Source organism: Eurypyga helias, unplaced genomic scaffold (assembly GCF_000690775.1).
Source record: "Eurypyga helias isolate BGI_N326 unplaced genomic scaffold, ASM69077v1 scaffold30837, whole genome shotgun sequence".
NCBI classification, from domain to species: Eukaryota; Metazoa; Chordata; class Aves; order Eurypygiformes; family Eurypygidae; genus Eurypyga; species Eurypyga helias.
The window spans coordinates 1,450-13,871 of record NW_010262850.1 but is presented as its reverse complement, the minus strand read 5'-3'; the positions used below and the strand labels follow the sequence as shown (position 1 = coordinate 13,871).

General features: G+C 51.9%; 1 protein-coding gene across 1 annotated transcript; it reads left to right on the top strand.

Moving 5' to 3' along the window:
- The first annotated feature begins 1,313 nt into the window (after positions 1–1,313).
- On the top strand, positions 1,314–11,378 carry RAC2 (ras-related C3 botulinum toxin substrate 2 (rho family, small GTP binding protein Rac2)). The gene is made up of 7 exons (XM_010155868.1): positions 1,314–1,526; positions 4,435–4,506; positions 5,997–6,114; positions 7,725–7,787; positions 8,470–8,629; positions 10,252–10,386; positions 11,130–11,378. Exons 1-6 carry the CDS (start codon positions 1,492–1,494, stop codon positions 10,380–10,382), a joined length of 579 nt encoding a protein of 192 aa, XP_010154170.1. The 5' UTR covers positions 1,314–1,491; the 3' UTR covers positions 10,383–10,386; positions 11,130–11,378.
- The last annotated feature ends 1,044 nt before the right edge of the window (positions 11,379–12,422 follow it).

The following is a 12,422-nucleotide window of genomic DNA, read 5'->3' as shown; positions in this document are numbered from 1 at the left end:
TTCTCCAGGCTTAGCATTACATGAGAGGAGAAGGAAGGAAGAGGAGGCAGACGCTCATGTCAAGAAGGGAAAGGAAGGAGTAGAGCCTCCTGAGATCTTTCTGCTCTTTGTCTCTTCTTTCTTAGGTTGACTGCTTTCTTCTTCTCCTTGCTGCTTAGCTCAACATTTCTTTTATCTTGTGGCGACAATGAGGACAGGTGGAAAGAGTTGGGGCTGTCTAGCCTGGAGAAGAGAAGGAGCTGGGGAGACCTTATTCTGGCCTTTCCACACAAAAAGGGGGTTTATATGAAAGATAAGGACAGACTTTTTTAATAGGGCCTGTAGCAGTAGGACAAAGGGTAATGGTTTTAAACTGAAAGAGGGTAGATTCAGACTAGAAATAAGGAAAGAATTTTTTTACAATGAGGGTGGTAAAACACTGGAAATGGTCGCCCAGAGACGTGGTAGATGCCCCATCCCTGAAAACATTCAAGGTCAAGTTGGATGGGGCTCTGAGCAACCTGATCTAGTGGAAGATGTCCCTGTTCATTGCAGGGGGGTTGAACTAGGTGGCCTTTAAAGGTCCCTTCCAACTCAAACCTTACTATGATTCTACAAGATGGAAGAGGTCTGGCAGCAGCTCCCCCTGGCTGCTTTTGCGCAGAAGTAGGATAGAGAGTGAATAGGGAGAACCTAGTTTGCAGGGGCTTCCCTCATCCACCAGTTTTGGCTCTCTTAGTAGTGGCAGGGGAGAGACAGCAGCTCATTACACCCCTTGATGCATTTGCTCCACGGTGAACACACAGTTTCACACAATACTTCTTTGTACTTGTACTCTGGGAACCTGGGGAAGTGCAGCAGGACCGTACCAGCACAGGAGAGGAGGGACAGAGCAGCCATGGGGTGGCTGCTGCTTCCTAGAGGCTGCTTAACTTCCTTGTTCGGCCTCACAGAAAACACCCTGATGTTTTGCCATTGACACTCAGGGGCACTGGGAAGACACAAAAAATCTTCATTGCCACATGTCACCAACTACTCTCACTTCAGATTCCCTTCCCTGCTTACACCCTCTCCACAGTTTGGATGATGAAGGAAGGAGGAAACCCACCCCTTCATTTTCTCACCCCGCTTTCTAACCCTTGTTCAACTCCCCTGTCAAGCAGTTTGGTGCCCCCAGCCGTTCGCTGGGATGGGGTGGGAAGGGAGTGGGTGAGACATGCAAGAGGAAAAAAACCCAACATTACAGCAGTCATCATCCCAGTCATGAAGTCACGTACGCTCCGCCTTCGGCTAACGGCCTCGGCCGCAGAGCTGCTGCTGCGGTGGTAGGGGAGGAGGGACCGGAGGGTGATTGTCGAGTAAAGTTCCCTCTTCCACTTCCTCCCTCCCTGCAACCTGCCGCTGACTGCAGCGCACGGGCTGATACCCAAATTTGCCCGTGTCTCCCCGCTGTTCGCCTTGGCCTGACTTTCCTTTGCCCCGGGCGCTGTCCTCCGCCACGGGTCCGGAGACATGCAAGCCATCAAATGTGTCGTGGTGGGAGACGGGTAGGTACCCTGCTGGTCTGCTGTGGGGGCGGGGAGGGAGGGATGGTGACAAGGGGCAAGAAAGAAGGTGGCTGCTTGGTGAGACTTCCCCAGCTTTGCTTCTGACCTCCTGCAGACTGCATTCCCTCTCTTGCTCTTCCCTCCCCAGGGCACGGGACTTTCCCCTGGGGAGGGTGTGGAAGTGGACATTTTGAAAGGCATCTGCAAAAGGGGCATGGAAAGTGGAGCAAGTCTGTCCCACACACAGGAGGTGGTGGTTGTTGCTGCCAGATTCAACCTGTAGGCAGGGGTCAGGTTTAAAACCTGAAAGCTTCAAGCACTCTCCGGCAGGTGAATAGCTCCTTGAAAGCCATCTGCTCTCTGGGGCTAAGTGGGAGGGCACGGCACTACGGTCCTGATGAGATGTCCACCAGCATCTCTGTGTTCAGCTTTCCTTGGCACATTATCTGTGTCAGGGTCAAGGTCAGGGGGAGACTGTTCGGCATCACATTTCTGTGGGCAGAAGTAGGAGGAGCTCATTCCACTGAGATTTTTGCGAGAGGGAGGTAACACTACTTTGCCTTCACAGCGTGATGGCGTCACTGCCTGTGTCCTGTGACCCCTGGAAACGGACCGATCTCAGCCATCAATAAGTGAAGCAGTCAGGGGTAGATGGGGTCCTGTGAGATGAATAGGTGCAGGGAAGGGAGTGGAGGAGAGTTCACATTTGGCACGGAGAAGGTTAATTCCTTTCCTAGCCAGGAGCTGGCCAGACTGTTATCTGGGGCAGCTATCAGGTAGCAGATGAAGAGACATTTGCAGCAGCCCTGCTCCCCACAGTCACTTCCTCCTTCAGGACTCACACGGGGATGAAGATGTCTGCAAACATAACAGTATGCGTTAGAGATGTTCTCAGGGGCTGGGGCAAGGGGATGGGGAGAAGGGGCAAGGGATGACAGAGCCCCCAGTAAACACAATTACCGATACGAAAAGCCCCCTGAAGGCTGCAAGCTGGAGCTGGATGAACACCTCCGCTGGGCATTTATCTGTTGCCCTGTTAACCCCTCAGTTTCACCCTCACTTGTTGCACCAAACCTGTAACAACCCCTTAAGGCAGCATCCCCCTCATATCATGGCTAACCCCACAGCACGTCCTGCTCCCAACCTCTCTGACTGCAACTCCTCTGAAATGTCTTCTGTCCTGTCATTTTCCTTCTCTGTATGCTGCACCTCCCCTCTCACCATCTCACAGCACCACAACAGCCCAGTCATCCCCCCATCACTGAGCTCTCGGTTCACCCCCCTTCACAGCCCTCACGGCCAAACCAGCCATGTCATCCTCCCTCGGCTGACCCTTACTGACCACAGGAGCTCCTGCTGACACTCCGCTAAGCTCCCCATGCTCCCCCCATATCCCTCTTCACGCTCCCTGCGTTCAGTCCCAGGAACCTGCAGATGACACCGATCTCACCTCTTGATAGTTTTGCTGTAACCTTCACCCCTTTACTGACCCCTTGTGCTTCTTCCCGTTCAACCACTCTAATTAACCATCCCCCCTCCTATGGCTGAGCCCCCCCAGACTTGTAGATCTCCTGAGCTATTCCCTGTAAAGCTTCAGGAAGACTCCATGGCCCTCCCTCAATATCTCTCTGATAAGGAGGAAGCAAGGGAGCTGGGGAAAGAGAAGGGATTCAGCAAGGAGGATCTAAGAATGGGAGGTGGCAGAAGTCAGTAAACAAGCGGCAGAGCGTGCTGAAGACTCAGTTTCCTCCTCGGCTGCCCCCAGTACCGTGACTGAGGCAGGTGCCTCGTGACCAGGGTGAAGATGCCAGCTGCGCCTGCCGAGGCCACATGAAAAGGCAGGGCTGCAGCTCTGCAACAGCAGACTTTGCAGCTGAGATGGTGGGATCGTCCCCAGCAGTGGGTATCTAGCCTTCCCTCCAGGAAAGGTGTCTCCCTCCTCCTGCCATGATGCCCAGAGGCTGAGGAGGCTTGTTGCTCTCACCACTTCCATTTACATGTACTGTAACCGAAGCATGGCCAGACTTTCCCACGCCACGCAGACTTGAGAAACAGCAGCCCCGCAGGAGACTAATTCCCCTTTCCACACCTGTCCTGGCTGCTTTATCTCCTTCCAGTTTCTCTTCTTTCCCTCACTGCAGGCTTCACCTCCCACTGCACCTTCTCCTCCCCTCGACAGTCTGACTGCCCCTTGCCCACCTCCCTCACACCCATGCTCTCACCCCCCCGGACTGTGCTGCTTCACACAGCCATCCATGCTCCACCCTGCAGCAGCGTGGGTGTGGGGGAGGCTGAAGGGAGAGGAAACACCAGCTTCTAGCTACGAAATACCACAAAAATACCTCCCCGAGCCACGGGGAGAGGCACCTCGCTGGCTATGGGTGGCTCTCTGCAGGCGAAGCTGCAGCTTGCGGTAGACCGGCAAGACTGGAAGGTGTCACGGCCAAGTCAAGAAGAGGTTCCCTCCGCCCCTGGTCATGGTGCCTGCCGAAGAAGGCAGGAGGGGGGCTGTAGCTGGCTGGGCATCTTTGTCCTGGCACTCCTGCACCAAATCAATACACGGGCCCTGGCTGTGAGCTGTACGCACTGTGCAGGCACCGGAAAGTTGGCTCCCACCTCCATCTCGGAGTGGATGTGTTTTAGCTGAGTGATCTCTGTACCAGACCGTAAAAACAAGCCTTCGTGCTCGAAGACAACAAACGATTCTGGTAACATCCTGTCTTTCTTCCTGCTGCTTGTCTAACCTATGGTTATGTGCTCTCTGGTCCTGCGAATGTGTTTCTGCTTCCAGGAGTCTCTGACAAGGCTCCCTTAGAGGTGAGGAAGGGTTTCTCCATCCCCATCTCATCCTAGCAAGACTGCCCACACTACTGTAGTTCCTGCTATATTTTTCTTTCTCTTCTTTCAGGGCTGTGGGGAAAACCTGTCTCCTTATCAGCTACACCACCAATGCCTTCCCAGGAGAATACATCCCCACTGTGTGAGTATAGCATAAACAGGTCGGGATTTTGGGGGGGCGTGGGGAGTGGGGAGGCGTGGAAAACAGGATGGGAAGGTGTGCAGAAACCCCTGTTCTGCACTCTGAAGGTAGGGTCGCAATCTCCATGCCAGAAGAGGAGGCAGTGCCAAACTAGTGAAGGATCTGTCACCTTTCACCAGAAGCACAAGTTGCCAAATAAAACCCTGGTATAAATGGGATATTTGTGAGACACAAACCAACCCAAGGGTCCATCTGCCTGCTAAGTTTACAAATAGTAGATGGGGTTCTGCTAGGTAAAACAACCAGGCACCAGGCTGCAAAAATTGGGCTAGACCCAGATGAAAGCTGTTGGCTGGACAGGGGTTCCCACCTCCTTCTTTGTCCAAGGCACGAATCACTCTGCAATCCAAAAGATGTATGCGTGAGGCTGGGACAGACCTGCAGGCTGTTGGAATAAAGAGCAAGCTTAGAGTTGCTTTAGTCTGAGTGGTCAGGTGTATTTGTCTCACCACAGCGCACGGGGATATGATTGGGGATGCCCACCACACGTACTCATACCACACCTCTGAGCTGTGGAACATGACTACTTGCTCTCTGAGGTGGGAAAAAGAGCTAGGCACAGTGTGTCTGACTGCCAGCTCCGGTTCAGATTCCTTGGGAAGTACAGGTACAGAAAAACCTCAGAGCCTCACCTTTTTCTCCAGACCAATTTGCAATAGACATTGCAAAAAATGGCTGTGGCAGCAAGAACCCATCTTTCCTCAGAAGCTGGTTTTTGGAAGGGCACCATCCCTTCCTGGCACGTAGCCATGAAGTGGCCGTGCATTTTGTGTGTCACACACCTTTTCTCCTGTCTGAGGCTTGTGTCTGGAGATGAGAAAGGGCAGTGATTTTGTGCTCCTGGACTGCATCTTACAATGGCTGCATATGCTGTGAGCACATTCACAAGGTCTTTGTGTTGGTTCCTTCCTATCTCCTTAGCCTGAAAAATAAATATACCAAAAAGAACAGGAAATAAATTTTTCCAGGACGAGGGGAGGAACACCTCTGTTGATTTAATAGCCTTTTTTTCCATTAAGTCTTTGCTCCCAAGCATGCAATCCTGACAGCTGTTCTCAAATATTTCATGCTGGGTTATCAAAGAGTAAGGGGACACAACTTGGCATATTGGCCTCATTTCCAGCAGGGGTGTAGAGGAGTACCGGGCTCTGGGGGAGCTACAGCCAGGGTTTATGGATCTGCACGCGTGGTGGCAAAGGTGGAGCTGCAGCCAGGCACCTGTCCAGGACAGCTGGATGACGAGGAGGGGGTTGAAGCTGGGTGGGGAGTGCATAAGGTAGAAGCTCACAGAAAACCAGAATCACTCATGTGAGCTGAGAAGAGGAATCACTGCCCTTTGTTCTGGGGGACACCTAGTGAACTCCACCCACACTACTGGAAGGGCTCCCTCTTCTCCTGACTGAGCCACTGCCTATGTCTCTGCATTTCAGGTTTGATAACTATTCCGCCAATGTGATGGTTGACAGCAAACCTGTAAATCTGGGGCTATGGGATACTGCTGGACAAGAGGATTATGACAGGCTGAGACCACTTTCTTACCCGCAGACGGTGGGTTACACTCCATGCCCCTCCTCCCTTGTTCCTCCCTCTGCCCCCCCTGCAAAAATCAGCATTTGCCATAACACAGTGACAAGACTGTTCCCATCTCTCTCTGCCCTTTTCTGTGAATATCTGTGTTGACATACAAGTGCCTTGAAACCCTAAAGATAAAAGACATGTAAGGGTATTTTGGACCTTTACCTAAACTTTATTACTGGGGTAACTTAGCAAGAATACTGAAATCTTCCAAGATACTGAGTCCAGCTGGCACTGACTTCAGTGCGAGACAGATGCCTTTCACAGCCTTGGTAAAAAAACCCCTCCCCTTGTGAAACTAAAGTGGCTCAGGGAATTCAGGAGCTAAGGCAGGAGATTCTCATATTTCTGTGAACCCCATTATTCTGGCTTCTGCCTTTTAAAACACATCTGATGTGTGGGTACATGTGTTTGATCTGCTGATGCCTCAACTGAGCCCAAACCTCTAACAGAGCAAATGGATGCGTCTCCTCAAATGCTGTGTTCACCAGTTTTTCACCACGTGAAGAGTGATTTCAGGGTTTCAAGATCACCTTCGATGGAGGATGTTGTTCCAAGAATCCTCTTGGCAAGCTCAGAAAGACCCTGCTGCCCCAGGCGTTGGTCTGAAGGTCACCACTGCAATCGGAAGGGCAGGGAATTGAGGTCACTACTTGTTTCAGCAAGGTTCAGCCACCTAAAAGTCAGACACTTTGCGTAAGCTGCTTGCCTAGACTCCTTCTGCAGTCTGTGCAATCATCAGGCATATTTCTCAACAACATGCTTGCGCCCACCCTGGGCCACATCCCAAGATGTTCAAGGCCAGGCTGGATGGGGCAACCTGCTCTAGTGGAAGGTGCCCCTGCCCATTGCACGGGGTTGGAACTAGGTGATCTTTAATGTCCCTTCCAACCCAAACCATTCTGTGATTCTATGATGATTCTACGATAGATGGGGGAACTGTTCTCCAAGGTACTTGGATGTACTGCAAGGTACTTGCCGCTGACTGTTGTAGAAGTATGGAAATGGATAGGTTGGGCCTGACTTCTTTGTTTTAGCTAGGTAGAGTTGAATGGAATAAACATAAACCTGAAGAGCTGGTTTTGTTTTGTTCTTAATGGAAGTCTAAATTCTGCTATGCCCAGGAGAATCGCTTACATGAATAACCAAGACTCCACCTCATTTGTGTCCTGCGTGTGCAGTTTTTGGGCTGAGCCTGGTTCTGTCTCAGCAGCAGGCAAAATTATTTTGGCCTGAAAGCTCTCTGGTGATCTGTGAGAAATGAACAGGGTGCTGTCAGGCTGTTTCCCATGAGGATGAGTATGCCTACCGCAAAAACCCCATCCTCATAGTTAAACGTTTGGCTCTTCTGATAATGGTGGCTATGGTTACCATGAGTCAGGGGAGCAAATATGTTTCTCTCCTCTAGAGGCAATTAGCAGCCGTCAGGACTGTGTTGCATTATGAGAGACAGCTTTCCCTAGCATGACCCTCTACTGCAGAGAGAGGATGATGTCCACCCAGCCCTTCTGTCCCCTCCCTGCCTCCTGTCATGCAATTCCATGCTCTCATCCTAACTCTGCACCATGGTTGTATGCCTACAGGATGTCTTCCTGATCTGCTTCTCCCTTGTCAGCCCTGCATCTTATGAAAACGTCCGTGCTAAGGTGAGATAGAAGTATCCTGGTCCACCGTGGGTTGAGGAAGGTGACATTGGTGGTAACCTTGCAAAGAGAGTGAGTGTGGGTAGAAACTGCTAATAGGACATCTAGATTCAGAGGTTCTTCTTTGTCAGAAGGAACTAAAATATCAGCCTCCTGTCTTTTCTGGGTCATCTCAAAGAAGGCGGCCAACCTGATTAAAGGGCTAGTATTCATCTTGCTGGGCTAGTGAGCTATGAGACCACAGGCTCACATTTTGATGGCATCTTTCAGCCAAGACTGCCACAGCACAGACACATAGGATCAGTCCACAGGGTATGAGAAGCAGGTACCCACAGCCTTTTTGTTGGAAGTGAAGGAAAAAGGAAGAGATGAGTGGAGAGGAGAACAACATAGTATTTCCTTCCTACCACTTTCAGGTTCCTCCCTGGGTTTAAGGCAGCCATGAAGGGTGGAGAGCAGCTTGTGCTTTTGCTTAACAGAATTTGAGCTCCGTGTCAGGGGTTTTGCCTGTGGACCCAGCAACAGGGGCTGGTCAGAGCCAGGTGGGAGTGCCCAATGCTGGATGGAAGGACTGAGAGGAAGGACAGAGTGTTAACTATCTTGCTGATATTTTTTCAGCCGTGCCTTTTTGTTTCCATTGTGTGTGGCTTCTTCTGACATCTCTGCCCTTTTGCTCCCCTGCTAGTGGTTCCCCGAGGTGCGGCACCACTGCCCTAGCACGCCCATCATCCTTGTGGGCACAAAGCTGGATCTTCGTGATGACAAGGACACCATTGAGAAGCTGAAGGAAAAGAAGCTATCCCCCATTACATATCCTCAGGGCCTTGCTCTGGCCAAGGAAATCGGTATGTTCTTGGGACATCTTGGACCTAGTGAAAAGCAAGAAGCATAAGATAAGGTCTTCCCCTCAACCAAATGAGACTTCCTTAGAGGTATCTTACAGTGGTGTCTGTGAGGGGCACAGGGAGACACATTAAGATTCATGGGACAAAATGCACTTCAGGAAGCTCAAGAAGGAGATCTGCTCCTTGAGGAAGCCTCAACCTCTCAAGCCTTTGTCTTCTGCCTCTCTCCAGCCATCATCCTCCACACACACAGATATACATTTGCACAGTGCCTTTTACTCTGCTATTTCTGTCTGGGCCAATATTTTTCTGTGAAAGCCGCAGCTGCTCTGTGGGCAGGGGCCTCTCCTCCACATCCGGAAAGGGGCAGAAGTCTGAGTTTTCTAACATCTCTCAGGAAGAGTTGCAACTGCAGCTTCCTGCCCCTGCCTCTGACTACCAGGGCTTATACATGCAACTCTGGGTCTGCGTGCCTCACCTCTCCACCCCCCCGCACCCCATTCACCTCAGGAGCATCAGCTCCCTCCTGTATTTTGGGACAAGCACAAATACCTGTTCCAGGTAAACTCTCTACTCAGATGCAGCATGCAGAGGGGTGGGAAACACACACTGAGGAAGAGGTTTTCAACCAGGATTTCAGAGGAGAGGGGTCCAACCAGGATAACATAGCCAGCCTCACATGATTCCTCTGCTCTGGCTACAAGAGTGGAGAATAGGTAAACCCTGGTCTTGTACAGCTGGCAAGCTTGGCCCTGAAGTCAAGACTGCCTGAGTGTGAAGTGTGTCCTGACAATGCTTAATGGCTTTGATGACCTGAGCTGTGTTTATTCAGTTCAGACAAGATCCAAGTGCCTGGCCCTTCAGCACAAGGTCTCTAAGAATTTGGGGGTACAGAGTCCTAAAAGGGAGATGCCACATGATTTGAGATGCCACCAGAGGTGCTTGACACTCAAAACTTGAGGAGACTTGAGACCTCATCTCAAGATGAGACCCAAGGAGTGTTTAGGTGGTGTGTATGTGCCTCAGGACACTGTAAAATGGGCACTGAGGGAGGAAGGTGTTGTGGCTGTGAGGTGATGGGAGACAGAAACATACCGGTAATATAGGCACAGGCACATTATCTGAGGTTGTTTATCCTGGAGGAGTTTCAGGGGAGACCTTATCACTGCTACCTGAAAGGAGGTTGGAGAGAGGTGGGGGTTGGTCTCTTCTCCCAAGTGACAAGTGACAGGACAACAGGAAACAGCCTCAAGTTGTGCCAGGGGAGGTTTAGATTGGATATTAGGAAAAATTTTTTCACTGAAAAGGTTGTTAGGCATTGGAACGGGCTGTCCAGGGAAGTGGTTGAGTCACCATCCCTGGAGGGATTTAAGAGACGTGCGGACAAAGTGCTGAACGACATGGTTTAGTGGTGCTATTAGCAGTGTTGGACTTAATCTTAAATGTCTTTTCCAACCAAAAAGATTCTATGATCCTATGATCTCTTCCTGCTTGACACAATCTGTGGTATTCCTCGTGTGTGTTTCTTTTCTGAGGACCCTTCGCAACAGACTCCTGGCTACCCTCCCTGCGTACCCCAGTTCCCTTCCTCCTCATTACAGCACCCACTTTCCTCCAAACAGACTCCGTGAAATACCTCGAATGCTCGGCTTTGACGCAGCGTGGCCTCAAGACGGTGTTTGATGAGGCCATCCGAGCAGTCCTCTGCCCGCAGCCCACTCGGACAAAGAAACGAGTATGCAGCCTCCTCTAAGCGAGTAAGTTTGGAAGGATCCCTGGGAGTGGCACCACTTTCCTGCTCCTGAAAGGTCAGGGCTGCTGGGTTCCTATGACCTGCTGTGCCTGGTGGGATGGGTCACCCTCAGAGACACAGAGACAGCAGTCCTGCTTGGGGAAAGGACAGGGAAGGGTATGACAGAGCACACGGACCCCTGAACCACTTCCCTGTTCTTGCTGCCTGTCCATGGGTAGGTTCATCCCCATCTCCTGATGCAGGGCAGCCCAGGATTTTCCTCCTCTGCCCTCTCAGAGAAGGACTGTCTGTCATCTTCTGCAGAGGGAACTGCATCCAGGCTGCCCTAGGGATGACCTGCTGTGAGAGCTGTGAATCTGCAGCCTTCGCCTATAGAAAACATTTTAAAAAAGAAGCTGTTCCTTATTCATGGCAGTTGCAAATGGCCCTTCCTCTTACCAGGCCCTGCTCACCTCAAGGGGGTTTTTGTGTTGCTGTTCATTGGCAGGCAGCAGCTTCTCCCCCAGGACTCCTTCACTCATTGTATTGTCCCCACCTGCCCTTCCCCTTCAACTCAAGGCAGCTGAGGGAGCAGAGAGGCTTCAGGACAAGAGGCAAAGCTGGCCAGAGCCTGAGGAGAGAGAAGAGTGAAAGCTTTCTAGCTGGGACCCTGCCCCTTCCTTCTCCCACCACCTCCAGGGCAGAGGGAGGGAGAGCAGGAAAGCAGCCAAGCTAGTTTCACAAGGTCTGTTGTGTTTTTGGCTACAGATTCCGGCCCCATCCCGATGCCAGGCTGTGCCCAGCACACAGGAGAGCGATGGCTACAGCACCCTGAAGCTCAGTACCTTGTAGCGGTCACTGTGCTTTTTACTTCTCCTGGCTTGAAAGACTGTTGTGGCTCTGTAGCATTGGTCTGTCCATTTGCACAACCTCCCCAGCTGCCCCTTCCCTTCCTCACCCACCCCTGATGTTCCAATGTAGTGAGCGAGACCCAATAAACAGACTGTACATTCTTGCCACGGCCGTGATGTGTTGCACCCCAGGGGACACAGCGGTGAAGCAGCGAGTAACGGGATGGCTGGGGTGGGGGCACCTGCCAGCTCTGCTCCTCCTTTGGCAGTGACAACCCAGGCAGCACCACGCTGAGCTTGGTACCGGTGAGCCCCAGCCACTATAGGATGAAGAGGCGAGGCCTGATTCATGCACTGAGTTGCTGAGTTCTCAGCTGAGCCCCCTGCATTCCTCCGTAAAGCGCAAGTGTTGGGTGCCAGCCAAAGGCAGCGGGGTGATTACACCTCGGCTTTTGCCCTTCCTCTTCTCAGCCTCCATCTGTTCAGAGGGAAAGTTGTCTCCCCTCCAAGACACACAGAGGGTGAGACGCAAGCTTTGGGAGTGGACACCCGGGCTCAGACTCCTCTCTGCGGGGGCACCCTTTCACCAAAACGTTTCTGCCTTAATGCTCCTAAGCTCACGTCACACGCAGTCATATCGGTACCGGCACTCACTCATGCTGCCAGGCACGGAAGATTGAGAATGGGGAGGGGAGGGGGGGGAGGAAGAGCGAGGAATGAGTCACAAGTCGAGATAAATTGCCTCCAAGTCACTAAAATTAAGCTGAAGAGAGTGGTCCCAGCGGTACTATGGATCTGGCAGCTGTGAGCACCTGCCTTCCTGATGCATTGCAGGGACTTGAGAGTAAGAAGAGTTACAGGATGGCTGCTGCTGCTGGAGAGAGGGAGGAGGGCCCAGGGTGCAATGATTGGCACTGCAAAATCCTGCAGTCCTAGGAGGGCACAGGGAAACGGTGGAGTTGAGCCAGCTTAGCACTCCCCGATGCAGCACCGCTTCTGAGTTTCGAAGGCTGCTTCCTGCACGGAGGAGGTGCATGGGTACTGCCAGCAACAACCCGCCACGGTGCAGTCACCGAGGCACCCTGCAGCCAGGGAAATTTCTGCAAATTCAATTCATGCTCGGGTCTGAGCGAGGCGGTTAGTTAATTCACCAAGGTGACACCTTATCCACTGATAGTGTCCAAAGCAAACCTGGAAGAGATCCTGTGGC